The 27,263-nt window shown below is 37.8% G+C and overlaps 2 protein-coding genes across 5 annotated transcripts in view; both read left to right on the forward strand.

The window, feature by feature from the left end:
* The window catches only part of MBTPS2 (membrane bound transcription factor peptidase, site 2), a 44,951-nt gene that overhangs the window by 11,262 nt on the left and 6,426 nt on the right, over positions 1-27,263 (forward strand). For 3 of the 4 annotated variants that reach the window (XM_082447172.1, XM_082447173.1, XM_082447171.1), the window contains exons 4-11: positions 3,509-3,612; positions 5,305-5,432; positions 13,145-13,263; positions 14,184-14,364; positions 22,481-22,575; positions 22,941-23,136; positions 25,186-25,261; positions 26,385-26,603. In XM_082447172.1, the coding sequence (XP_082303298.1) occupies positions 3,509-3,612; positions 5,305-5,432; positions 13,145-13,263; positions 14,184-14,364; positions 22,481-22,575; positions 22,941-23,136; positions 25,186-25,261; positions 26,385-26,603 (1,118 nt within the window). Of the gene's footprint in view, positions 1-3,508; positions 3,613-5,304; positions 5,433-13,144; positions 13,264-14,183; positions 14,365-22,480; positions 22,576-22,940; positions 23,137-25,185; positions 25,262-26,384; positions 27,147-27,263 lie in introns of those variants that run through there. The other variant, XM_082447174.1, reaches the window with a different exon arrangement.
* On the forward strand, positions 5,651-13,138 carry YY2 (YY2 transcription factor). Its single transcript, XM_082446744.1, has 2 exons — positions 5,651-6,210; positions 8,007-13,138. Exons 1-2 carry the CDS (start codon positions 6,141-6,143, stop codon positions 9,164-9,166), a joined length of 1,230 nt encoding a protein of 409 aa, XP_082302870.1. The 5' UTR covers positions 5,651-6,140; the 3' UTR covers positions 9,167-13,138.

A 27,263-nucleotide genomic window follows, 5' to 3' on the forward strand; every position in this document is an offset into this window, starting at 1 on the left:
CTTGATGATAGCCGTTCTAACAGGTGTGAGGTGGTATCTCATTGTGGTTTTGATTGGCATGTCCCTGATGATTAGCTATGTGGAGCATCTTTTCATGTGCCTTTTGGCCAGTTTGCTGTCTTCTTTGGAACTACTAAATAGTAGTTCTGTCCATTTTTTAATCAGATTGTTTGGCGGGGGGGTTGTTTGTTTTGTTAGTTCTTTATATGTTTTGGATATTAACCCCTTATCCAGTATATGGTTCACAAAACTTTTCTCCCATTCTGTAGGCTGCCATTGGTTGTTTCTTTTGCTATGCAGAAGCTTTTGAGTTTCATGTAATCCTATGTGTTGATTTTTGCTTTTGTTGTTTGTGCTTTTGGCTTCATGTCCAAAGAATCATTGCCTGAATGGTAAAGTGTTATTTACAGAAGAAATTATTTCTTCTGTTTGCTTTTCAGATTACTCATAGAGCTCACAAAATATTGATTCTGTTAGGAGAACCATGCTTTGGAACCATTAAGAAGTCAGCTGCCCTCTGTATATCTACCCGGCATATTTTTGTTTAAGTTTGTTGTATCTCCTGACTTTGATATGAGCTCTTGTAGCTTAGAGGACATACTTTCTGTTTACTCTACAATTCCCTACAGCCTCATTCAGTATTAATTCTCCAAAACCTGGCACTCTATGTTATTGAGAGATCAGTATTTTGGTACATCTAATACCCTGTGTGATCACGGCCGAGACAGATGGGCAGTCGAGTATTGTTGCCAGCAAATAAGACCTACCATCTGTTGGTATAGTCACATGTTCAGATCCTTACCTTATTTCATTATTACATCACTGAAATAATAAAGAGAAGAAATCAATATCCTATTGGATCAAGGCTACTGATTTATTTGAAATAAAGGTAAGATAACCTGAATACTTTGTGATATAGAGGGAATGTATGAGTATTAATCTTAAGTACATAAATTTAGAGAGGAATCAGAAAAGGAAACTACAGGTCTGAACAGACAGATGCCTGACAACATGGGAATGGAGCAGATATGTAGAAAAAGGTACACTGATGTTCTTGAAAAGAGTTGCTTAGTAGGGTCTGAGTAGAGAGAACTTCAGATAATGAGCATCATAAAAATATCCTCTGACCATTTACTTCCACATCTGGGACTCTAGGTTAAGGAAACTCTTCCAAATTATAGAAAAATTAGTATTCATCAAGCTCTTTATCCTAACATTTATTACTATGAAGAATTGGAAACAACCACAATATGTAATTGAGGAATGGTTAAATTATGGGATTATCATTCAGTGAAATGTTATGAATACATTAAAAATGATGACTATGAAAGCTAGTTTCATAACTAGAGAAAGGACTCTTGGAATCAATGAATTTAGAAAGCAATCCAAGCAGCATGGTTTGAATCTCCTCTTCAGTTACTAAAAAAGGCTTAAAAGTGAAATTCCTTTGTTATACACAAAAATAAATTGCAACTGAATTAAAAGTAAAATGTGAAATCATAAAAGACCTTGAAAGAAAAAAAAACAGGTTTCTATTTATAGGAACACAGAACGAGAAAGACATATGCATAAAACTAATGGCAGAAACCATGAATATTGATAGATTTGACTACATAAAATTTTTTATATATCAAAAAGCCAAAAGCAAAATAAAATTAAAAGGCAAAACTTGGGAATGCATCTGTGATGTGTATCACAGAGAATTGATAATTGATACTTGAAGTGATCTTACAGACAATAAGAAAAACATGAACACTCTAAGGAGAGAAAAATTGACAAGTCAGGAGTAGGCTACTCACAAAAGATCTATCAGTGGTCAAAAAGTAGGGGGAATGTTCAGCTTAATAATCATCAAAGAAATAGAAATCAAACAATGGGATGCTTTTTATTCCTCTCAAATTGCAGATTTGAATAAAATGAGCTTAACCAAGGTTATTGAAGTGTCTGCTTTTGGAGAGCAGTTTGATATGTATCAAAGTCCTTTAAATTTTGTGTATAATTACCCTCTCTGTTAGGCGTAATGTTAAACAGTGGACAAGGATTATCTCCTGTAATCCTCAGAATTACCCTTTTATGTAAATGCAGTGATTTCCATTTTAATGATGGGGAAATTGAAGTACTGGAGGAATAATCCAAGCTTCCTCAAGGTCCCTTAGCTAGTTATGATGGAGCCAGAACACCAAACCCAAATGATATGTCCCCAGAGCCTGAACCAACCGTGCTTGTCTAACAATTTATTCCCCCCAAATATTTGTGTATATGTGTCCAAATATATTTATCACAGTATTTTATAAGAGCAGAAACCTTTAAAACAATTAAATGCCCAACAGTCTATTCCATGAAATACAATGCAGCTATTAAAAATCATGTTGAACCAGAAATACTCATGGGAAAATGTTTGTGATACTATTAAGTGAAAAGGGTAGATTTCAAAACCATATTTATAATAAAAGAGTATAATTTTTTAAAATATGTGTACATGAAAAGATTGGAAAGACATGCATTGAAACACTGAGAATGGTTTTTTGTTTTGTGTTTGGGGAACAGGAACAGTTTCTATTATTCTTTGAGTTTTCAAGTTTTCCTGCTTTAAACATATTTTGTAATTAATTTAAAATACTAACTAATGAAAGAAAGACGAACTTTCCTCCAGAAGGATACCTTTAGAGTCCCACTGCCTGGATTGTGAGAAATAGAACTTAGGAACGATTATTTATCTTACAAGAAGATTCTTGGGTATCTAAAAATAATTTTACTCTGCAGCCCTTAAAATAGCAAACTTAAGTGCATAACAGTCAGGAGCACGTGGGTCCTTAACATGTCTGTATGTTCCAAATGCCTTACTTTCTGCATTAAATTTCAATTTTAGTATAATATTTATGTATCACTTTGATATGATTTTTCTAACCAATGTACTAGACAAACTGATAGAGGAAATGAAGGGCCTGGTGCTCCCACACCAATAAGGCACTTTATTACACTGCCTTTAATGATCAACTCTCATATAACTTGATAATACTAAAATGAAACTCATTGAAGGGGGGTGGGGACATCCTGTATTACTCACATAAGTACTTGGAGCCTTGCAATAACACTTTAGCGGAAGGAGTGGGAACTGTAACAAGAATTCCCAAATCGGGCTGCCAGCCCTCGAGGGTGGATCAGCTGCTGACTCCTTCATTGCCACTCTGCCTTCCCTGGCACTATGCCAGGCTCCCTAATTCTTTCCCGTGGTAAAGACTTCAGGAAGCTAACGTTTCAACTTTTTAACCTGGTGTTTCCTATTCTCTTTAGATTGGTGTTGTGCTTAGCTCAAAAACTGCCTAGTTCAAAAAAACTGACTGGTGTTTTTATATTTATTATGATAGAAATGGAGAAGTGGACCATCGGTGTTCATATTACTTTTAGCTTACTGAACACTGAGTTTGGAAGTTTAAGTTTTAGTACAGAGTGAACATCGTGGTCTCTTGGTGCCCAAGTGTGTCTTTATCATTGTGTCTGTGAACAGGTTCCTGGCATAAATTTACCCGTCAACCAACTGACCTATTTCTTCGCTGCAGTCCTCATTAGTGGTGTTGTACATGAAATTGGACATGGGATAGCAGCTATTAGGTAATGATATTTACCTCTCTCTCTGTATTCCATGCAAAGAAGCTTTTCATTTAGGAGGATTTATTACTAAAATCTGCTACATTTGATACTTTTTCTTTCTTTGGATACTGCCCAGTGCATATCCACCATTATTATTTTAAGGTAACTTCTCTTTTGTAGAGATTAATATTATTGATGAATATGCTCAATTAACTATGTGCACATCTATAATCTGGGTCTTTCTATCCTTTGTCCTTTGCCAGCATGGTTATATCCTCATGGTTCTTCACTATTTTCATCCAATCCTGAAACCTAATCTTTCTATTCATCACTGGATCAGAATGATAACCACTGCACTCAAAGCCCATCCACCTGCCTTCTTAGTACTTTCTTTGGCTCATCATCTGAAATACTTTCCTGCTTCTACTCATGGCCTCTGCTGGCTACAGCAAGAACACTGAAAGCTCTGGGTTTGTTAACAAATATCATAGCCTATCTAGAAATCCAAGTGGAAGAAGATAAGGGAGGATGAGACCTGGGACTTGCTTCAAGTATCATGCCATGTTCTTGTCTTGACTATCCAAATGTATCATTGTAATTATACCTGAGCATTTTAAAGACTCGTAAACGTGTAAAATCCTGATGGGGGGAGAGATTGAGTCACAGCTCCCCTTCACTCCCACATAATGAACACACATACTGATGGCAATGTGTTTCATCCTTTGGGTGTGTGGACCAGATAAAAGGTTTTAGAGGAGAAGATTTAATCACTTCTTATTACTTTCCAGTTGCTTATGAACAAGAGTCTATTGACTGGCAATAAACCCTCATCTTGACAGAGCATATACTGTTACACAGGTGTGCCATGTAGTGGTTTAAGTGGTCGGCTACTTTTTCTTTTCTCTCTTTCATCTTTACTTCCACCTTAACTTTGCAACTTTTAGGGTTTTACATAGAAAAGCATTGTTATTACAGTTTAATCATTCATAATATGTTTGGGTAATATTTTATAAAATCCCACTGCCAAGAAAAAGTGAATTTTACAGTCATCTTATATAGTTAATGCTAGGTGACAGCACAATATATTTAGATGATGCTTTTTTTAGAGTAGCTGTGTGGTCTTACAAGGCTTTTAAATGTAATTCCATTTTTAGAGAATGAATTGATAAAAAATAGTTCTCTTGAGGACAGTCTGAGCATTATGCATTTTTAAATGTAGTACTTATTTTAACATTAATTCAACAGGAATACACTTAGATAAACCTCCACCTTTATAATGGCTAAGAGAAATATAAATATTTAGATAATTTACTTGAATTCTATTTTCTACTATCTCTTTCCCTGAAAATAATTCAGAATAAACCATAAAAATGTTTTTCATTTAGTTTCTCATAGAAATGTTAACTATTTCTTTATACAAGTGACTAATTTTAAGTTATTTGCTCAGCATATTGGTTTCTAAAAATTTTTGAAGTTGTTAAGTCTATTTCAGAATGCCCTGTTTTATAAAATGCAATTTCACTGGTAACTAAATCTGTATGCTATTATAAAATTACGATGATATATATCATATATAATTTTTTGACTGTCCAGAGAGACTTGTATTTTAAGCAAGAATTTGAATTACAGTGGGAAGTTTTAAGATTACATGCATTATTAATCTGAAAAATGCAATGCTAGTAGTAAATTCCTTTTTCTTATGTGATTTCTTAGGGAACAAGTTCGATTTAATGGCTTTGGGATTTTTCTCTTCATTATTTATCCTGGAGCATTTGTTGATCTGTTCACCACTCATTTGCAACTTATATCACCAGTCCAGCAGCTAAGGATATTTTGTGCAGGTAAAAGACTTAAATTTCTTTATTCATCTGTGTGTTATTAGTGGTTTTATGGAAAGTACATCACAAATGAAAACACCTCACCTTTTGGTTGATAAATTCAGTTTATAAGACTCTCAGTCAGGGCTTCCCTGGTGGCGCAGTGCTTAAGAATCCGCCTGCCAATGCAGGGGACACGGGTTCAAGCCCTGGTCCGGGAAGATCCCACATGCCACGGAGCAACTAAGCTCGTGCGCCACAACTACTGAGCCTGCGCTCTAGAGCCCGTGAGCCACAACTACTGAGCCTGTGTGCCACAACTACTGAAGCCCACGAGCCTAGAGCCCATGCGCCGCAACAAGAGGAGCCACTGCAATGAGAAGCCCACGCACCGCAACGAAGAGTAGCCCCCGCTCGCCACAACTAGAGAACACCCGTGCACAGCAACAAAGACCCAACGCAGCCAAAAATAAATACATAAATAAATAAATTTTTTTTTTTAAAAAAGACTCTCAGTCAAAAGTGGTAGAGCAAAATAATTTACATTCCAGTTTTTACATTTTTTTAACATGAGTTATTTTTAAAAGATTGAAAAAATGAGAACATATCATGAAAATATGACTAAAGCATTAAATTAGACATAGGAGGTCACTTGATAATCATGAGTGTAATCCACAATGAAAATGTAATCGTGAGTCTTACTGAATAAACTAACAAATCATCAAAACAAAAATGGAAAAAGTACAAGGAAAAAACAGAAATGTAATAAAGGAGGCTTATCTCATCTCTCAACACATAGCAGGTAAGTATGAAAAAGTCTTAATCATCGAAGCTCTAATTAGCAAGGTCAAAATCAATAGTTATGTCAAACCCTATACCATGACAATTTCTTTTCAAGTGCCCATGAAACTTATAAAAATTGGCCAATTTAATTCAAAACCATAATTGCAGTATGTTTAAAAATGATAATGAAATAATGTGTAAAGTTTTGGTAAAAGGAAAAGTCACTGCCTTAGGCAATTATTATGAAATAAGAAATGAAAGTAAATCAGTTAAACTGAAGAAGTGAGAAAAGAACTATAAAATAGGTAAGAAATGATGTAATTAGCATGCATGTAGGCAAAAAATAATAAATTAGAAAAAATAGAACTGTTAAATAAAAGAGTTCTTTGAAGAACAAAAAAAGATTAAATGGGAGAAAGCATTTATAGGCAGAATTAGCAGTCAGATTGGGGAATGACAACTGATAGAGAAATTTTAAACAATTATAAAAGTGTTCTTTGTTCATCTCTGCAAAAAATTTTCACAAACCTGGATAATTATCTTTTTTTTAAACAGCCGCAATTAACCCCAGCGCAGACAGAAAAAAACTGTAAATAGGCTAATTACCATGGGAGAAATTAAGAAAGTTTAAGAATGGCCCTTAAAGTTTCATAGGTAGAATTCTTTCAAATCTTGAAGGAATCTTGAAGGAAAAGATTTTTCTTTTCAATTCCAATTTAGTATAAACTTTCCAGGTCGCATAGAGAAGGAAACTAAGAATTTTTTAAAAGTCAGTGTAACACTGATACTTGTAAAGCACAAAAAAAATTCTATAGACAGTTGGTGTATCTAAACAGTGCAAGGATGGCTTAAAGTTAGGAAATCTTATTTGAATGTGGTAAACATTAATCACTCTTAAGGGAAAAATATCATCTCAGCAGATATTGAAATCGGTATTTAACAAAATTCAACATCCATTAATGGCTAAAAACCAAAAATCTTTAGTAGAAGTATTGAATAGAAATAGCTGGTTACTTCCTAATAGTATATAACACTTAGAAGCATTCCTGTTAAAGGACAGGACAAGCATTCCACTGATACTATTAAAAATGGCCTGTAAATGTGGGTCACTGCAATCAAATAAGAAAAAAAAGAAGCATAAATATTAGAAAGGAGTAGGCCTTCCCCCCCATACTATTATATACCTGGCGGGGGCGAGGGGGCGGGACACAAAAGTCAATGGAAATGAAATACAGAAAAATTCTGTAGAGCCTGGTTGCTGTATTCAAAAAAACCAATAGCTTGGCGCGCTGAGCGAAGAGGCATGCAGTGGCAGGAGGGCTGGCGCACGCACGAGCGCGTGAGCGTGGGCATGAGCATGGTCGCGCACTCTGTTGGGGTGCCCCCAGCTTGGAAGCGCATGTGCGGGGTGCCCCAAAGCGCATGTGGCGGGGGGGGTTCCCCAGAGCGCATGTGTGTGGGGGGGGGGTGCCCCAAAGCGCATGTGTGGGGGGGGTGTCCCAAAGCGCATGTGCGGGGTGCCCAAAGCGCATGTGCGGGGGTGACGCAAAGCGCGTGTGCGTGGTGACGCAAAGCGTATGTGGGGGTGGGGGTGCCCCAAAGCGCATGTGCGAGGCGCACCTAGAAGCTTCCACGTCTCCTGCGTTTTCCGTGTCCGGCACCGGCAGCGCCCTCTCTTTCCTCCGGAGCTCGGGCTTTTTCTCCCACAGCTTTTGTTTTCCGCGGCCTTCCGGTCAGCCATTTGCTGCCCAGTAGCCAAAGCCTCAGAAGAGCCCTCGGCCATGGCCTCAAACAACACTTTCTGCATCGCCGTAGAAAACTCGGAGGTGTATGCAGATGCTGTGGAGCTGCACCAGATTCCTGTGGAGACCGTCCCTGAGGAGACTGTCTTTGTGGAGGCCGTCCCTGTGGAGACCGTCCCTGAGGAGACCATGGCGGTTGAGGCAGCCAAGGAGTACGAGGACATCAGCAGCAGCGGTGTCCATGATGGCCACCACTATCCGTCTCTGATCACGCTGCAGCCTTTCATTATCAGCACCCCAAACCAAGGGGACTACAACGAGGAAATGGTCATGATGCGGATGCAGGAGGAGGCGGTGGGCTACTACCAGTCTGACCACCTGCAGGTCAGCAACCTGGAGGAGGAGGCGGTTGGCTACTACCAGTCTGACCACCTGCAGGTCAGCAACCTGGAGAACAAGACGGTCATCCTGGCCGACGAAGACGACTGCATCCAGGAGACCCTGGCTCCCTTGTCACCCTCCACGTCCTCCTCGGCCTACAGCCACGGCAGGAAGCACAGCGGTAAGAATAGTTACGCCGGCGGCAAGGCCAGGGCGGGAAGCAGCTCTGAGGTGGGCAGCAATAAGTGGGAGCAGGAGCAGGTGCACATTAAAACCCTGGAAGGCGAGTTTGTCGTCCCCATGTGGTGCGTGTCTAGTAAGAGAGACCATGAGACTGGACAGGCTGATGAGAACCCAGCTCTTGCTTATTCAGAGTACGTGATGGGGAAGAAGCTGCCTCCTGGAGGGATTCCTGGCGTTGACCTCTCAGATCCCAAACAAGTGGCAGAATTTACTAGAAAGAAGCCCCAGAAAACCAAAGACGAGCTCCCGAAATCAATAGCTTGCCCTAACAAAGGCTGCATGAAGATGTTCAGGGATAACTCCGCTTTGAGAAAACATATGCACACCCATGGTCCCAAGGTCCACGTATGTGCAGAATGTGGCAGATCTTTTGTTGAGAGCTCAAAACTGAAACGTCATCACCTGGTGCATACGGGAGAGAAGCCCTTTATTTGCACCTTTGAAGGCTGCGGAAAACGCTTTTCCCTGGATTTCAATTTGCGTACCCATGTGCGAATCCATACCGGAGACAGGCCCTTCGTGTGCCCCTTCGATTGCTGTAATAAGAGGTTTGCTCAGTCAACTAACCTGAAATCTCATATCTTAACACATACTAAAAGTAAAAATTGACAGTAAAAAGGAGAGAAGAAACTTTTCAGGCTCGGAAAGCATCTTCCAGAAATGTGATGAGAAACAAATATGCCTTTTTTTTGTGTACTGTTTCTAGAAAAGAATCTTTTTAATGATTCTAACACATCTAAGGGTCAGATTTTGATAGGTTAGTAAAAGTAAAATTTTAAAGTTTAAAAAAAGTAAGTTATATAAGGTAACATTGTTAAGATGTTCTGTCTTGTTCTGTAATACTGTTTGAAAAACGTTATGTTTTTGTAATGTTTGGTCACAAAAGGAGGACAATTCATGAAGCTCACATCAAAAGACTGTTGTTTATACAACTGTGCTAAAAATGGGACTTCTTTTCACATTCTTTTAAATAAGAAGTTCATCTATTGATGATAAGTTTTTAAAGTTCTGGGTTTTCTAAATGTTCATGTTTATACTTTTAAGAATATGTTTAGTAGTTCTATATATGGTTTTTCTGGAAGTAGATAACGTTGCTTGCAGATTTTCTTTAAAAAAAGGACAGTTACATGCATATGTAAAGTATTTTCCTGTTGAAAAAAAGTTATATAGGTTTGGTTTGCCATCTTAATTTTGGTTGTATTCTTTGACATTAACACATTTTGCATAACTACTTTTTAGACGCACTGGATTATGTAGTATTGAATGTTGGATGGGATGTAGTAGTTGATTTAAACTTGTTTTAGTCTTTTTATTTTCCCCCAAATACTACCAGGTGCTGTCTTTTAGTGTCATTTCTTTGCCTGTTTAGTTAAGGAGTGGTGCTCAGTTGTGGAATATGTTCTGTATGTATTGACTTTTCAATACTTGGTACATACATCCCTTGTAATAGAAAAAGCAAAAAATAAAATACCTGTTCTAAAGAAAGACAAAAACTTGCCTGTATAAATATTGTACCTAGAAAACAGAGAAAACAGGAAGGGTACGACTGGCGTCTGGTGGGTAGAGGCCAGGGATGCTGCTAAACATTTTACAGTGCACAAGATAGTCCCCCACAACAAAAAATTATCTGGCCCAAAATGCCAGTAGTGCCACTATTGAGAAACCCTGCTGTAGAGAAAGTAAAAATTGTAAGAAAAATTTGTTTGGTATACTCAAAAAGCAAATCATTAATGAACAAGAGGTTGTTTAAATAAAGGAAATAAAGGTACCTGCATTGCAATTTAGCCATCATGGGCAAATCTGGAATCTAGCAGGGTGGTCTGGTACCAGCTGCATCCCTGACAAGAGATAGGAGAGTCCTTCCCAGAGAGTCAAAGAATCAGTGCTGCTGTGTGCCCCTCTGACTGTTGCTTGGATGAGAAAAGCCAGGGTCGTATGGTGGTGTCATCCTGATAAGGGAGAGGTAGGGTGCAAGCATTTAGGCCATCCTGAGGGGTTAAGAGGAAAGTTGAATTTAGCACATGGTAATGGTGGCAAATCTAATCAATGGGGCTGGATTATTTTGTGAAATTGTTTTGGGACTAGCCACAGGGTGGTGGGGTGGTATAGCTGTATTCCTAATTAGTTTCACTAGAGTAAATTCCAGTGGGTCAAAGAATTAGAGGTTTTTTCTGTTTGTTTTAATTTTGTTTTTTAAATGATGCTAGGGACTTCCCTGACTGTCCAGTGGTTAAGACTGTGCTTCCACTGCAGGGGGCATGGGCTCAATCCCTGGTCGGGGAACTAAGAACCTACATGCCTCGAGTGAAAATTTAAAAAAAAAAAAAAAACCTATGAAAACAATACAAGAAAACACAGGTGAGTGTCTTCCATAATCTTGAACTGGGAAAGGCTTAATACAAAAGGAGACATTTGACCTCACCAAAATTTAAAATGTCTGCATAGGCAAAACTATAAACCAAGCCAAACAAACTGGAGGAAATGATTATAATACCTCGTACAGAAGAACAAATTCCTCAGTGTATGTATTACAAATAATAATATATATAAATTAGTTTAAGAAAAAAAAGACAACCCAGTCAAAAAATGTAAACTGACAATGGATAGAAGTAAGCAATTCTCAGACAAAAATACAAATAACCATTTAATAAGCATGAAAAATGTACAAGCTCACTCATTATTAAAGAAATAGAAATCAGGATGAGATTTTACTTTTCACCTAGCAGATGGCAGTCTAAAGTTATGATAGCATCGCATCCAGTATTGTTTAGAGGGTGGGGAAACATATGCCACTTAGGAGAATATAATGCAAACTTGTTGGAGGTCAATTTTAATGCACGTATTTTTTGACCCAGTAATTCCATTTCTGTGCAATTTTCCATACCCTCAGAGATGCATTCTTAATTAGATGCATAACAATATGAGCAAAGCTGTTTGTTGCAGCGTTGTATGAAAAAGTTAAAACAGCCTAAGTGATCATTAGTAGGGAACCTTATAAATAAGTCAATATGTTTTTTCTTAAATGGATTACTCTGTAGTGGATATAAGAAATGGGTTAGATATGAATGTGCAGGTAAGAAGGAAGTCCAAAATATATAAATGAAAAAGCAAAATATAGTTTGTGATAAATAGCTTGATACCATTAGTGTTTTTAAAAGATCTTTCTGTGTGCAGAACAGATAATATTGTTTACCCAATGTGTCCTGGACTAGAGGAACATTTTACAATGTGAATATGGTCCATATTAGCTAGGTATCTGGCTGCTGTAAAAGCTAAAAATAACAGTGACTTAAACTCTCATAAAACATTGCAAATGTAAGTAGTTCAATGCTGATATGATAATTCTATGATTTGGGGGACTCAGACTCTTTCTGTCTTAGCTCTACTATTCCCAACATGCAGCTTCTACGTCATGGACTCAGGTTTAGCTACATTCCAGCCAGTCAGACAATCCCCATCACTTCCACTTGCATCCTTTTGCCGAAACATAGTCATATGGCCATACTCAGCCTCCTGGGAGTCTGGGAGATGTCTTTTAAGTTATGTTTCTATCATTATAGAACACTGGTCCTCAACCACTGGTGCTGTCACCCTCCTGGGGATATTTGGAATGTGTGGGGTGGGGGCAGTTGTTTGGTTGTCTCAGTGACTGGAGAACACTAATGACATTCAGAGGATGGAGTCGGGAATGCTATATATCCTGTATTGTAAGGGACAAGACCTGCACAACTAAGAATCACACTGCTCAGAGAGCGGGTAGTGCTTCCACCCTGCCTTATGAGAAAAACTGTACTAGAGGGCAAGGATCGGTATGGGAGGGGGGGTTATCTAGAGGTATGCTAGTGAATGTTTAACATCTAGCCCTGGAGGAGAGGGTGGAGAGCTCTGATATGTAGCATTTGCTGGTTTCTGTGGTGTGAATACTCCCACCATGGCCAATTTCAAGGCGCCAACTTGAAGTTCCTGAAGGAGGAGTTGGTTAAAGAGGCCCAGTCAGCTGTGGCAAGCTGGTAGGAGCAGGCTCCAGCCCACCACTGGGTTCACCTAACTGTCTCTACAGAGATGGCAGAGATAGTTATAGTCTTGATGTAAGGTACATACCCCAGTTCAGCAAGAATGTTTTTTACTTCATCATAACTTTTATTTGATAGCTCTGAAGTTCCTTTCAAAGATCACAAGTATGTTTTTTTTTCACAAGTATGTTTAAATTAATATGTATACATTTTCTGAGAAAAGAGTATAGTAAGTAGAAGATATTCTATTCACTATATACACACACACCTTTACATATATAATAGAGATATATATGTAATAGAATATAGGTTCTAATAGTGTTAAATCATATTAGCATGTGGTCTTCCTAGTATTGTATTAACATGCTCATTTTAGATTTTAATATCTGAAATGGAAGAAACCTCTAACTGAACATCTGTCTTCCGTACTAATAAGTAGATCTATCTGCCTCACAGCTTCTTCTGGTTACTTTACTAATTTATCAGAATGCCTAAGTATTATGAAGTACAACTACCTGGAATGATATCATCCCTGCCCCTGGTTGAGCTTATTCCTTTTTTTCCCTCTTTTCAGGTATCTGGCATAATTTCGTCCTTGCACTCCTGGGTATTTTAGCTCTTGTTCTCCTTCCTGTAATTCTCTTGCCGTTTTACTACACTGGAGTCGGGGTGCTTATCACTGAAGTTGCTGAGGTAAAAAATAGATTACTTGGGATATTCTTTCACCAGGTTTTGTGATGTAACACTTAGCATTTTATGTCAGGGACTTTTTTTTATTCAAACTCTTCTCATATACAGAATGCTCAGTTTCTCCTGAAGAAATTACTGTAATCCTTTCAAATCAAAGAAATAGTTTTGTGAACTACATTGGCTCTTTAAAAATACTGAAAATTGTTTCTGTTCTGAGTTACAAGGATAGTATCAAGACTTTCTACCTGTAGTTTGTTGATTAAATGCATCATTTACCTTTACTGTTTATTTTTATAACTCTGCTTTTGAGTCAGATGTCTTTACTCCTAGGAAGTAAGAAAGATGGAACGTAGGCTAGCCAGCCAGAACATTTCGTGGGAGTTTAAATGAATGTCTTCAACTCTGTATTTCACTCCCTTAGACTACTATGATGGTATCAAGTCTTCTCTTCACACTTTGGGACAAGGAAAATTACCTTGTGAGCAACTGCCTCACGTACTCATGTATTCACTGTGCTGACGGTACTGTCTGCATATTTGAGACTGTGTTTAGATAAGTCTTATAATTCTATCCATTGATGATATAGGACAATGAAGGCATTCTGATGACTACTTTCACAAAAAATTTTAATTAGCGGTTTGGGAAAAAGTTTATCATTTTAATCTTAACTGTTGGCAAGTGGGGTTTGTTTGGTTTTCATTGGTGAAAAATTCAAAATCTTAGTGAAATATGAAAAGTAACTATAATTGTTGGGTGTTATCTTGTTAATTTTCTAGGACTATACATTTTGGATTCAAAGCTGGATTATTTTCTACGTTATTCAAAATAGTCTACTTAATTAAGTCAGTGTCTTTATTATTTGCTCAGATTAATCATAGCTTGTCTTCACACATTACCTGATTTGTTTCTGCCCTCTTCCCAAGGACTCACCTGCCATTGGACCCAGAGGCCTTTTTGTGGGAGACCTTGTCACCCATCTACAGGATTGTCCTGTTACAAATGTACAAGATTGGAATGAATGTCTAGATACCATCGCCTATGAGCCCCAAATTGGTTACTGTATAAGTGCATCAACTTTACAGCAGTTAAGCTTCCCAGTTAGAGGTGTGTATATTTCCTCAGTATAATATAATGCTTCAAGCAGCAGTACTTGCCATTTGCTAATTCTTAGATCATGTCTGTAGATGTATTTTGTCCTAACTTCTTTAAAACAAATCAGTAAAGTAATAATAAGCTTAAACTAGTAAACATTCTCTTGGTAAGTTAGATACTAATATGTAAGTTTTGTTTATTATATACTGTTGTTGAACTTCTAACTAATTTCATATTTGATTTTCAGAACTCCAGTATCTAATTCTTTCAGCATTTAAAAAACACTTGTGTTAAGTCAGCATTCAAGCTCAAACATAACCAATTAACTAAATTCCAGCAATTAAATACCCTTGTGCTGTATGGATGGTGGCATGTCCAAAGCTATTTGGGGTAGGGTTTTTTTGTGTGGCAGTCATCCAGGGGAAGTCATCTTGGTGTCCGAAAATACCCACTGAAGTCACATCTGTTGTTCTGTGTAGTAGGCGACAGGGTGAAGCAAGTTTATTCTCAGAAGCTTCCGAATTTATTTTTAGCTCTTCCAGCTCTGAAAAATCAGTCTGCCAACTCTTCATGCAAAATTATGGGGACCCAAATTATTGAAAGTGCTGGAAAGCACAAATTATGCTCACAGACTACATCTTTAAGTCAAGAAATGCCTGGATACTTGTCTACATCTACTGGGGTTAAGAAATACGATTAATTATCAAGAATAACTGTATTAAAGTACTGTGTGCAACAGTGACAAAGTAGTAAGAACTGATTTAAAATTTTTTTTCAAATGTAGTCTTCCATGTATAACCCATTTTTAAGAATTTTTTTTATTGTAAACATTTTTCAAACATACATAAATGTCAAGAGAGTAGTACAGGGAATTCCCTGGTGGTCCAGTGGTTAGGACTCCGCGCTTTCACTGCCGAGGGCATGGGTTCAATCCCTAGTCGGGGAACGAATATCCCACAAGTCATACAGCACGGCCCAAAAGAAAAAAAAGAGAGAGAGAGTAGTATAAATGAAACCTCATGTATCCTTCTCCTAGCTTCAACAATTATCAACATTTTGCCATTTTTTTAATCCAGCCTGTCCACTTTTGAGGGAAGTATTTTAAAGCACATCCCAGGTATCCTGTCATTTCATCCATAAACTTCAGCATATCTTTAATAGATGATGACCTTTTAGACATGACCACAGTACTGTTATCACACCTAACAAAATTAACAATAATTCCGAATACCTACACTCTTCCCTGGTTTTGTTTTTATAGTTGGTTTAAGTTGGATGGTATGCCTTTTAAGTCTCTTTTAAGTTGTAACAATTCCCCCTGACTTTTTTTTTTTAATATCATTTATTGAAGAAACTGAGTCATTTGTTTTGTCAAATTTATCATTAACATGTTCGGTATCCCCCGAATTTCCTATAGATGGTAATTAGGTCCAGAGGCTTGATTAGATTCAGGATCCATTTTTGGCAGGGGCAAAAATACCTCGTAGGTAGCACTCAGTACTTCATATTGCATCTCATGTTTTTCCATGTATCGCATCTTTTCAACTGGGTGTGTAATCCACAGTGTGTTCTTCTGTAAGAGGAATAATCCATAATTTCATACTTCTTAAGTCCTTTATCATTTTCCTCAAGTTTCTCTAAATTTGGTATAATCTGTATTGAATTACAAAAGCCAAAATGACATCGTAATCAAATAAAGCTCTCTCCAGTAGGATTGTTTTATTTAGAATGTCTGCATTTCAGATGTTTAAGGTTTTGTCTTTCCGGCAAACAGAATGGAAGTGAAATTTTTCTTGAAATACTCTGAAACTCTTTCCTTATTAACTTTTTGAGTATTTCACTGTTATGGATCATATGCTGTATTTTGGAGGTATTTGTTTAAAAACCCAAAGCAGATATTACTCTTCCCACACTAATAAAAAAATCAATCCCAAAATAATAATTCTTCAATATATGTTTCATTTCCGTAGGAGCGACTGTATTAGGATACTTGCTGATTTTACATGATGACTGTATCTGATAAACCCGTACCTCCATTTAATCATTTTTTTAAAAATATATAAATTTATTTATTTTATTTATTTATTTTTGGCTGTGTTGGGTTTTCGTTGCTGGGCACGGGCTTTCTCTGGTTGCGGCAAGCGGGGGCTACTCTCCGTTGCGGTGCACGGGCTTCTCATTGCGGTGGCTTCTCTTGTTGCGGAGCACGGGCTCTAGGCACCTGGGCTTCAGTAGTTGTGGTATGCAGGCTCAGTAGTTGTGGCTCGCGGGCTCTAGAGCGCAGGCTCAGTAGTTGTGGCGCACGGGCTTAGTTGCTCCGCAGCATGTGGGATCTTCCCGGACCAGGGCTCGAACCCGTGTCCCCTGCATTGGCAGGCGGATTCTCAACCACTGCGCCACCAAGGAAGCCCCATTTAATCATTTTTTAAATGGAGTACATATACTTAGCCAGACTGTAGGAATCTTAATGACTGTAAATGTAACTTAAAATATATGCTAGGTTAATTTTAATGGCAGACTTGACCACTGTGGCTATGGACATTTAAGAAAACTACGGATTGATGTTATTTTACATGTATCTAGGGACCTTTGTTATCCTACATTATGAATAGAGGGCAAAGATATAGCCAAATATGGTAATACAAAGTAGCTCATAATCCAAAAGTGATTCATATTCAATTTAGAGTAGAATTCAGTATACATAATTAAAATTCTAAAAATTTATACCACTTGAAAACAATAAAGCCACCTTGGAAAGATCTGACCGTGAAAGTGCTCATAAGCTGTCCCAGCCAATCATTTCTGGCCTCATTTCATACCCTGACTCTCCCAGGTGTAATTTTAAATTTTTAAAGACATTCCCTAAGATATTAATTAATTAAGGTATTAATTAAGCAGACTAGATGCTCTCCTTAAAATATTTACAGGTATATTTCTGGCAAATTAGAAAAATGTGGTTAATCTACATGAAATGACTATTCATTTTATGAAATTGTTGGGAACTACTTTTTTCTTCTGTCAGTCCTTTCGTTTTTGATTTTTAAACATTAACCTGCTAGACTATGAGCAGCACCAACAGAACCAAGGCTGGTTGAATTACACCTCTGCCCCTGGTACATGGCGCAAGCCTACGGAGCTTGTCCCACACACTCCTTGGAGATTGAATGGCCTTTCCAGGAAGCCCCAAAAAGGACACCGGGTGAGGCTTAGAGCCCTTTGTACCTGGAATAAATCTCTGGTTTCATTCTGCATCAGAACAGAACAAACTTTTCCCCTCTTCGTATTCAAGCCTCTGCTTAATTTAAGATTGCTGTGTATCCATATGCCACTTAGTGATTTGAATGAAACTAAAAGTTACAGACAAGAACTAGTTTGTTTCTTTTTGGGGATTATTTTCTAACAAGTAGCTTGCATCCTCTTTCTTTAGTTTGAGGGGATACTCTTCATACATGCCTAAAGCTAAATTCCTTTTTTCTTTCTTGGAAGCATTGTCTTCAATAAGAAAGACTACTAAGTCCAGCATTTGAATGGCATTTTAAAAAGAGTGAGATTGAATACTAAAGGCAGCTGCTCCCTAAAATGAAGCTATGAGTCCAGACACAGGCATCCCCTTTGAATAGCCTATATTCCTGTTCAAAGGAGATGAGGGTATATACCTGTAACTGCCTGGCACAGGGAGTATTGTCCTGTCTTATGCATCTTTAACTGAAGTGAGAAAAGACCGTTCCTGACTTAGTTTAAGATAATAAAAGGAAAACTCTGGAAATCTTTTCCACATAGTTTGAGTACCCAGATTGTTTTTATGCTCAAATCTTCTCTAATGTTTAGAAAAAAGTATCTGTTCTCCCACTGTGAATATCAAGGTATCATCCAAGGTTTCTTTGCTCTCACCAATTGAAGAGAGAAAGAGAGTTTATAATTTTTTAACTACTTGATACTAGGTGGTGCTGGTATAAATTCTACCATAGAACTAAGAATAAAGGGACTTCCCTGGTGGCGCAGTGGTTAAGAACCCGCCTGCCAATGCAGGGGACACGGATTCGAGCCCTGGTCCGGGAAGATCCCACATGCCGCAGAGCAACTAAGCCCGTGTGCCACAACTACTGAGCCTGCACTCTAGAGCCCGCGAGCCATAACTACTGAGCCCGTGTGCCCCAACTACTGAAGCCCACGCGCCTAGAGCCGGTGCTCCACAACAAGAGAAGCCACTGCAATGAGAAGCCCGCGCACCGCAACGAAGAGTAGCCCCCACTCGCCACAAAAGCCTGCGCACAGCAACGAAGACCCAAAGCAGCCATAAATAAATAAATAAATAAATAGAATAAATAGGTTTGCATGCCTGTATTGGAACTCTAGTTACATTTATATATTTATTAAGCTGGGGTAAGAAAATTGTTCAATTCATTTTAGTGATGTAGAAAGTAGTGAGTACTGTGAACTATAGATTGAAAAAGTCTCTTCCTTCCAGCCTTATTCCAAAATTACCTCTGGTCTAGACCATCCTTTGAAGACTAGACTATTTCTACAAGTATCTTAGGGCCCATCTTAGGGTATATTCAGAATATACAGGTTCTCCTTGTAATGGAATTATGAAACTGTTCTGGTCTTAATTTCCCTAATTGTTTCCCAGTCTGGGGAGATTTAAGGGAGAATTCTAATTTCCTAGAGTTAAACTGAACCCATGAATGCCTCTGGGACCTCCCATTGCAGTCTTGAATGTGCCTTCCAAAGTAGAATTGGATTGGTCTCTCATGTTGATAGCAGTATACTAATGTGAAAATTACCTGTGGCATACCCGTCTTATAGGTTAAGAATTGAGTCACAGAAATTAAGTGACTTGTCCTTTAATGTGATCCAGTAGAAAAGATTCTAAAATAAAATACATTTTTAAACGTACAACTTTTTTTTTAATTGATAAACAGAGAAATATCAAGTTTATTTCTCACATGATAACAAAATAATGGGAAATTCTGTATGTCAGGAGGCACTTCATCTTGTCAGGGTAGCCATAGCCATCAGTTTATGTTTTAATTGGATTAATCAGCATAGGAAGAAGCCATGACCTAGAGGTCACAAATTGGTGGTAACCTAGAGGCCAAATCCAGCCAGCCTTGACAGTTGTGTATGGTTTGGCTTGCACAATATTTTTTAAATTCTTAATTGGCTGCCAATATTTAAATTTAAGAGGTTTCGGGACTTCCCTGGTGGTCCAGTGGTTAAGACTCCACTGCAGGGGGCACGGGTTCAATCCCTGGTCAGGGAACTAAGATCCCGCATGCCGCACAGCACGGCCAAAAAGAAAAAAGAAAAGGTTTCACATGAGGGTCCAGACTTCTTTCTCATGGAATAAAATAGATGATCTCTTGACTCTCGGCCCCAAGTTGAGTGGCCTGGCTGCTAACCCTACTTAGAACAAGGTATATATTCTCTAATTCATCACAGCCCCCACCATTTCCTATTTTTTCCACACACTATCCACTTCATTTATTTGATACCTGCCTGGCCCCTTTAAGCTGTTGTATTATCAGACATGCTATATCAACAGTGATATCAAATTCTTGACTTTCAATTCTGTATTGCATACATTCCTCCAAGAAGAAATTAGGATCAAGCATCAGATGTAAATTTTTAAAAATCATTACTGATACAAAGGCAAGTGGCATAGAACACCATTTATGTATTCAGTGCATATTGAGTTATTCACCTTATATAAGATACTGAGAAACTTTTCCCTCAAAGACCTCACAGTCTAATCGAAGAATTAGACCATGCCCACATTACGGTACAAGGTTAAATATAATTAATGACAAAAAGTATTGGGAGTTGTGAGAGTTGATGGCAGTCAGTCTTGACTGAAAAGATGAGGACAGGCTTCATAGCAGCAGCTCTTGAGCTGGGCTTCAACAGTGAGTTTAATTTCCGGAGACCGATATAAATAAACCTCGGCGCCACATACCAGAAGTTGGTCAGGGAACTGCTAATAATTTGGTTCAGCAAGAGAAGAGTATGAGCTAAGGTGACTAAAAAAAAAAAAGTAGAAGTCTTTACGTTTTAGGCTATGGCATTTAGACTGTTTGGGAGCAGCGCAGAGTCTTTGGATATCTTTGGATATTTGGATTAGAAGAGCTACATTCTCAGAGTTCTACACTGGAAGGTTAATCTGAAGCATTCAGTATGTAGGACAAGTTTGCATATGAGAGCTAGGTGGTAAACTAGATGCGTTAGGACTCTCTTCAAATGGGTCAAGTGAGAAAGAACTGGAGTCTACCCTTTAGTGGGAATAAAGAGAAAAATAATGAGGAGGTGAAAATTGGTGCGACTTGGCAACTGATGAGAAAAAATACTGAGGGCTTTTGCCTGGATCTTTTTTTTTTTTTTAATCCTAAACACCTTTTTACCTTATAGTTTACCATTAGGACTGATGAGTGATTATAGGCACAAGTTTGTGCCATTAGATGTTCACAGTTTGCTTTCATATTTTAAATATTACTCATCACCCAGAATTTAAATACCCATTCAATTATGGTAAGAAAACAAAGCAAAACTACCCACACAGCCAGCCATTGCAGAGGAGAAATTGATGCATCTGTTAGTTTACTTCACCTCTGTTTTGTTCTTCGTGTTGGCAACAGTGCGTGTTTAAGGACATCCAGTCTAACCGAATGATCTAGAAGAAAAAAAGAAAAGATTTAAAAACAAACAAACAAAAACCTTTGCCTGAATTATAAAATCCTTATAAAGTCAGATTGCGTATCAACAACCATTTTCATGCCAGTGCTCCTAAAGACACTCTTGTTAATAATGCTTTTCGTAGTATTGGAAATCGGGGATAACTTTACTCTCTCTTCTTCAGCACATATGAGTATGGTAGTAGGTATATAAGATTCTAAGTTTAATTGGTCCTTGCCGCACATCAATTTTTTTTCTCTCTTTTTCTTTTTTTTTTTTTTGCCACACCCCGTGGCATGTGGGATCTTAGTTCCCCGACCAAGGATCGAACCTGCGCCCCCTGCAGTGGAAGCTGGGAGTCTTAACCACTGGACTGCCAGGGAAGTCCCCACACATCAATTTTGCTTTACAAGTTTGATGTGCTGAATGCAGGAAACCTTCCAAAATAAATACGTGGAAAAAAATTTTTGTCCCAGCTGTATCAGTGATTTAGCTTCCTTATTCTACCCTAGACACAAGTGAAGCAGTCTACCAAAGAACTTGAAAAAATAAATGAATAATGGGGATACTTGCCCTGTTTCTCTTATCTTCCAAAAATGGTAACTGGATTACTAGTATGCAGGCAAATATGTGCATATCTGTGGGGTCAAATTGGGCTGCCGTGGTTCTGTGGGGAAAGCCTCAAGATAAGCCTGGAGGTGGGATAGATATTTGATATAATAGGGATGTCCTTAGGGATGAGAGTCTCTTAGGCATCCTCTAGCTCAGTGGTCCCCAACCTTTTTGGCACCAGGGACCGGTTTTGTGGAAGACATTTTTCCACGGGGCAGGGGGCAGGGGTGGTCGTTCAGGTGGTAATTTGAGTAATGGTTCAGGTGGTAATGCGAGCGATGGGGAGCGATGTGGAGCGACAGATGAAGCTTCGCTCGCTCGCTCGCTTGCCCGCCACTCACCTCCTGCTATGCGACCCGGTTCCTAACAGGCCACGGACCGCTACCGGTCCGCGGCCCCGGGGCTGGGGACCCCCTGCTCTAGCTCACTCTGCTAACAGCACAGCACAGGAGTTCAGTAGTGAAATTGGATCAGTGGATCAGCAGCGTTAGGACATCTAATAGTGGCTCATTCGATATTTGTGCTTGACCACCTGGAGCTATTGCAAAACCTACTGAGACCCTGGAACTCCAGCTTTACGAGTGGGTAAGTTTATATGAAGACAACTAACCTAGGGTAATTGATGCTTCTTGATTTCAAATTGGATGTATCTCTTTTTCTAATGTAAAATCAAACTCTGCAGTGAGTAGCTGACAAGCTGAACTGTCAATTATACAGTTGTTTCTGAATTCATATGCATTTTACTTAATTCTTTTTGTCTTGAAAGCAAAATTCTTATTACAAATGTACTTCTATGTAATGGATTCTTTTTTTAAATAACAGATTTTAATAAACCATTTCTCTTCAGCGTACAAACGGCTAGACGGTTCGACTGAATGCTGTAACAATCACAGCCTTACAGATGTGTGCTTTTCCTACAGAAATAATTTTAATAAGCGTTTGGTAAGTTGTCCCTGAAGCAATCTTGCTTGCCTGATATAATTATTACAAAATAAGCGTATAGAACTAAAATGGAATCTACGAAACCATTGCCCTTTTGCTTTGTATCATTTTATTAGAATCTCTACATTTCACATGTCATATTTCATCTGAGAATCTTTAAAAATTTTATAATGGTAATATCTTATTTGGCCAAAGTGGAATAATTGAATCTAATTTATAGTAGATACACATAAATGGCATTTCCTTTATGTGAACTTCGTTCCTAATATGCTAGGTGACATGAAAGATATTGAAGTAATGTAACTTGGTGTTTTTCTTGTTAACAAGTCATTTTTAGTATTGACTAATTAATGTTCTATCCCTAGCATACATGTCTACCTGCCCGGAAAGCAGTGGAAGCCACCCAAGTTTGTAGAACCAATAAAGATTGTAAAAAAAGCTCAAGTTCAAGTTTCTGTATAATACCTTCTTTGGAAACTCATACTCGCTTAATAAAAGTGAAACACCCACCTCAAATCGATATGTTGTATGTAGGACATCCACTGCACCTTCACTACACAGGTGGGTATTATTGTGGTAGACCCTCAGAATGTCGCTACAATGGCATGTATTCTCAGTGGTAGCAACTCCGTACACATCTTGCATTAATTTTATTTATTATATTTGATCACTTTTCAAAGTCTTGTTAACTTGTTCTTAAGCACGAAATGAAGTTTAAGCAGTAGGAAAATAACCTGAATTTATAAAGCAGGATGGAGCTGAACCCCATGTCTGCCTATGGAGAGTGACACATGACGCATTTTTCCTTCGCTACCGTTTATGTCACATAGATGATCTCTCAGATATTCTCTGAGCGTTTATTAAATTTATCCAAGCTCCCAAAACAGTAGCAAGAGCAGCATATGTCAAAGAATGCCTGGAATCATAGTGATACTACACTTGATCTTAGCCAAAAGGCCGAGAAGCGATTGGAATCATAGTGATAATGATGATAAAGTAATTTGTGCATGACACATGAATTTTATATGAATATAATTTCAAAACCGGGCCAGCATAATTGTTTTAACAATGGCAACATGATTGGATTAAACATATAGCTTTTCCATATGGCTGAAGATCATACAGTCTAACTTATTTTGTTGTACAAGATTTTTTTTATGTTCCTTTTTTTATGACAGTTTTATTGAAATATAATTCACATATCATACAATTCACCCTTTTAAATTGTACGGTTAGCTGGGACGAAGTGAGAGAGTGGCATGGACATATATACACTACCAAATGTAAAATAGCTAGTGGGAAGCAGCTGCATAGCACAGGGAGATCAGCTCGGTGCTGTGTGACCACCTAGAGGGGTGGGATAGGGAGGGTGGGAGGGAGACGCAAGAGGGAGGAGATATGGGGATATATGTATATGTATAGCTGATTCACTTTGTTATACAGCAGAAACTAACACACCATTGTAAAGTAATTATACTCCAATAAAGATGTTAAAAAAAATTTTTAAATAAAAAAGTGTACAGTTCAGTAGTTTTTAATATATTCAGAGTTGTGGAACCATCACCACAGTCTTGTTCCAGAATATTTTCATCATGCCAGAAAGAAAGCCCATACCCATTAGGCAGTCATTCTACTTCTCTACACCCACCCACCCCCAGCCCTTGGCAACCACTAATCTACTTTCTGTTTCTGCAAATTTGCCTGTTTCTGCACATTTCATATAAATGGAATATTTTGTGACTGGCTTCTTTCACTTAGCATAATGTTTTCAAGGTTCATCCATGTTGTAGTATGTGTCAGTACATCGTTCCTTTTTATGGCCAACCCAGTAATATTCCATTGTATGGATATATTACATTTTCTGTATTTATTCATCAATTGATGGACATATGGGTTTTATGTTACTCCTTAAAAAGCTCTCTCATTTCTCCATAGTCATATCCTAAGATAAAAGTCGGGTCATTCTTCTTATTTATTAGTTTGACACTAAGTGACTCTAGAGTGCATAATACCTCCTCAACAAATGTAGAAATGTCCCTTTTCAGGGTAATTCAGAAATGTGTGCTATGGGTTCTATTTAATTATAACAGAGTTTTTAAATGTTTTGAACAAAAACAGGATCATGGAATCCACAAAGTGGAGGAGACCTTAAAAATCCCCTAGTCTTAATCCTTGTTTTAGCAGTGAAAAAAACACCGAGACCAGAAGGAGATTAAGTGGCATAATATTGATAGTTGGAGTGAATGTGATTTTAAGGTTATACCTCTTTGAAAGAATAAGGACTCTTTTGATATAAATTCTAGTGTATTTTTAAAGTCAATCTCTGTATTTGGTAGTCATAGTTGTTATATAATCAGTTTTATCGTATTCTCACCTCAAAATATAAGTACACTGAGACATTAATTTCTGTATTCCAGTATTTTTATTAGATGTTCTAGAATTGCCAGTTGCTTTTATATGGGGGCCATAGAGCCTGCCTGCATATGTTTGGGAAGGGCTTTCTCAATCAATTTAATAGGCTAGCCCAATTTTTAGTCATATGGTAAAATTCATAATGCTGTTGCTTATCTGTATAAATAATATTCATTATTTCTTATTTTTCTTTTTTAGTGAGCATCACCAGTTTTATCCCACGTTTCAACTTTCTAAGCATAGATCTGCCTGTGGTTGTGGAGACATTTGTCAAGTATCCTTTCTGGCGTGAAAGATGTTTTTAAAATGTGCTACTTGGAACTTCATCAGTTTTACCTTGACTAGAGAACATGAACAGACCTTACAAGTATCAGTTAACTGCTAATACCAAAAAAAGAGACTTTAAAGTTGAAAAAGATCAGATTGTACCTAGGGAGGAAGAAGTCAGAGAAGAAAGATTGATTGGGAAGAGAGAAAGGTTAAGATGTCGAAGGGAAGGAACCTAGAATACAAATTGAGAGTTGAATTTAGAAGTATAAAACCTTTTAGTACGTTTATAAAGGATGAACGAACGCTTCAGCTACTAATGAGGTGATGAATTCCGCCCCTTCTGAGCCTGTTGGCTCTGACCAAGTGGAGGAATGCGTAAGGGAGATCAAACTGGTTTCCACTACTAAAATAGCATTCAGAGGACAAAATCTCATGTGTTCTTTAGCATATTATATTTGCATATAAAGAAAAATTTTAATTAGTTATTATATAGAATTTGAATAAACTGAACAGTTTGGAAAGGTTCTTTATTTTTGTCACTTTTAAATCTTTTTAATTTCTTTCCTTAATGATTTGCAAAAAAATGAAACAAAACAAATGAGCAAATTAGTAACAAATTAGTTAACAAATGAGTTACTAAAAAATGTGTATAGTCAAAATTGTACCTTGTAGACTGCAGCTTTTTCTCAGAGATATTTACACTATGACCTTACAGATGATAGTAAAATAGAGTTCAAGGGGCCAAAATCTTTATATATCTAATATAACGTATACTTCGTAAGGATCAAAAAGTAATTTTCCCTTATTTCTTATTCCTTTCTCTTGATGTATCATTAAAGGATTAGAAAGAGTCTTCTGAAGGAGTTCATTACAGATTGTCTTGGTTTACAAGTGGTTGGCCTTTATTTTTCTAGTCAAGGTTTTTGAACTTGGAAATAATATGTCATTTGTTTTAAATAGTAGAGATCTAAGAAGCATTGGTGTATACTGGTAAGCTGAGATTTAAAGAAAGGAGGGAAGTCACCTGTAATCTCAAATCCAGTCCTGGTAAAATGCCTGCTTCTGACTCCCAGAAATGTGCTTTGCCCTCAGACCTCTCCGTAAGCTCCTTAACCGATTTTAACCAGGTACCTGATTTCCCTCTCGGGAGCTCTGGCTATTGTTAATGCAGTGCCCTGCTTTGCTTTGGACGGACAATGGATTTTAAACTCTTTCCTAGATGCTACTCTTACCTCAGTGATTGGAGACAATGATGTCAAAGATCTGATAGGATTTTTCATCTTGCTTGGTGGCAGTATACTTTTGGCTGCCAATGTGACCCTGGGACTCTGGATGGTTACAGCACGGTAATATTTGCACTCATTTGATAGAATCTCTGAGTTACAATATACAATATTGAAAACCTTACTTGGTGTGAAATATAAAGTGTTTCCTTAAAATTACATTTTAGCCAACAACTTTAAGTTCTTTATCCAGAGTATCCAAACTCTGGGATGGGGGATAAACAGAAGAAATGAAAGGCATAGTCCCTGATTACATTCTAGTTTTAAAGACTGAACCTACAACCTTCAGATGCTTGTGGAACAATTTCTAAACAAGTGCAAATTCATATTAAACCATTTTTGTGTGGCTACGTATCATGTTGAAATAATGTAAAGGAAAACAGAATTGGGTAGGATTAATTGGGAAAAACTTCTTGAAAAAGCATCATTAATCCAGATTTGAAGGAGACCAGACTTTGGCCAAGTGGAAAGGTGAGCATTTTCTTGGTCTATATCTCTTGTCCCTTGTCTTGTTTGAAAAGTATTTTTAAATTAAACTGTGTATTATTTTGTACTCTGACAACTGAGGTCTGATTACAATTAAATTAATAAAATTCTGTAAAAGAATCTGCTGACATGAAAGGGAAAATCTTTGTCAAATGACGCCAAATAAATGAACAAAGAGGAAGTAGGGTCTATAATAGGGTGAGACGTGTTTTGCCCCACAAGAGTTGCCTCTTTGAT

The sequence above is a fragment of the Balaenoptera physalus genome (assembly GCF_965194825.1).
Source record: "Balaenoptera physalus genome assembly, chromosome: X".
NCBI lineage: Eukaryota > Metazoa > Chordata > Mammalia > Artiodactyla > Balaenopteridae > Balaenoptera > Balaenoptera physalus.

Coding starts and splice junctions, on each gene's coding strand:
- YY2 (XM_082446744.1), top strand. CDS start 6,141: ATGGAAAAAGTACAAGGAAAAAACAGAAATGTAATAAAGGAGGCTTAT. Junction 6,211..8,006: donor CATCTCTCAACACATAGCAG/GTAAGTATGAAA, acceptor GCATCGCCGTAG/AAAACTCGGAGGTGTATGCA.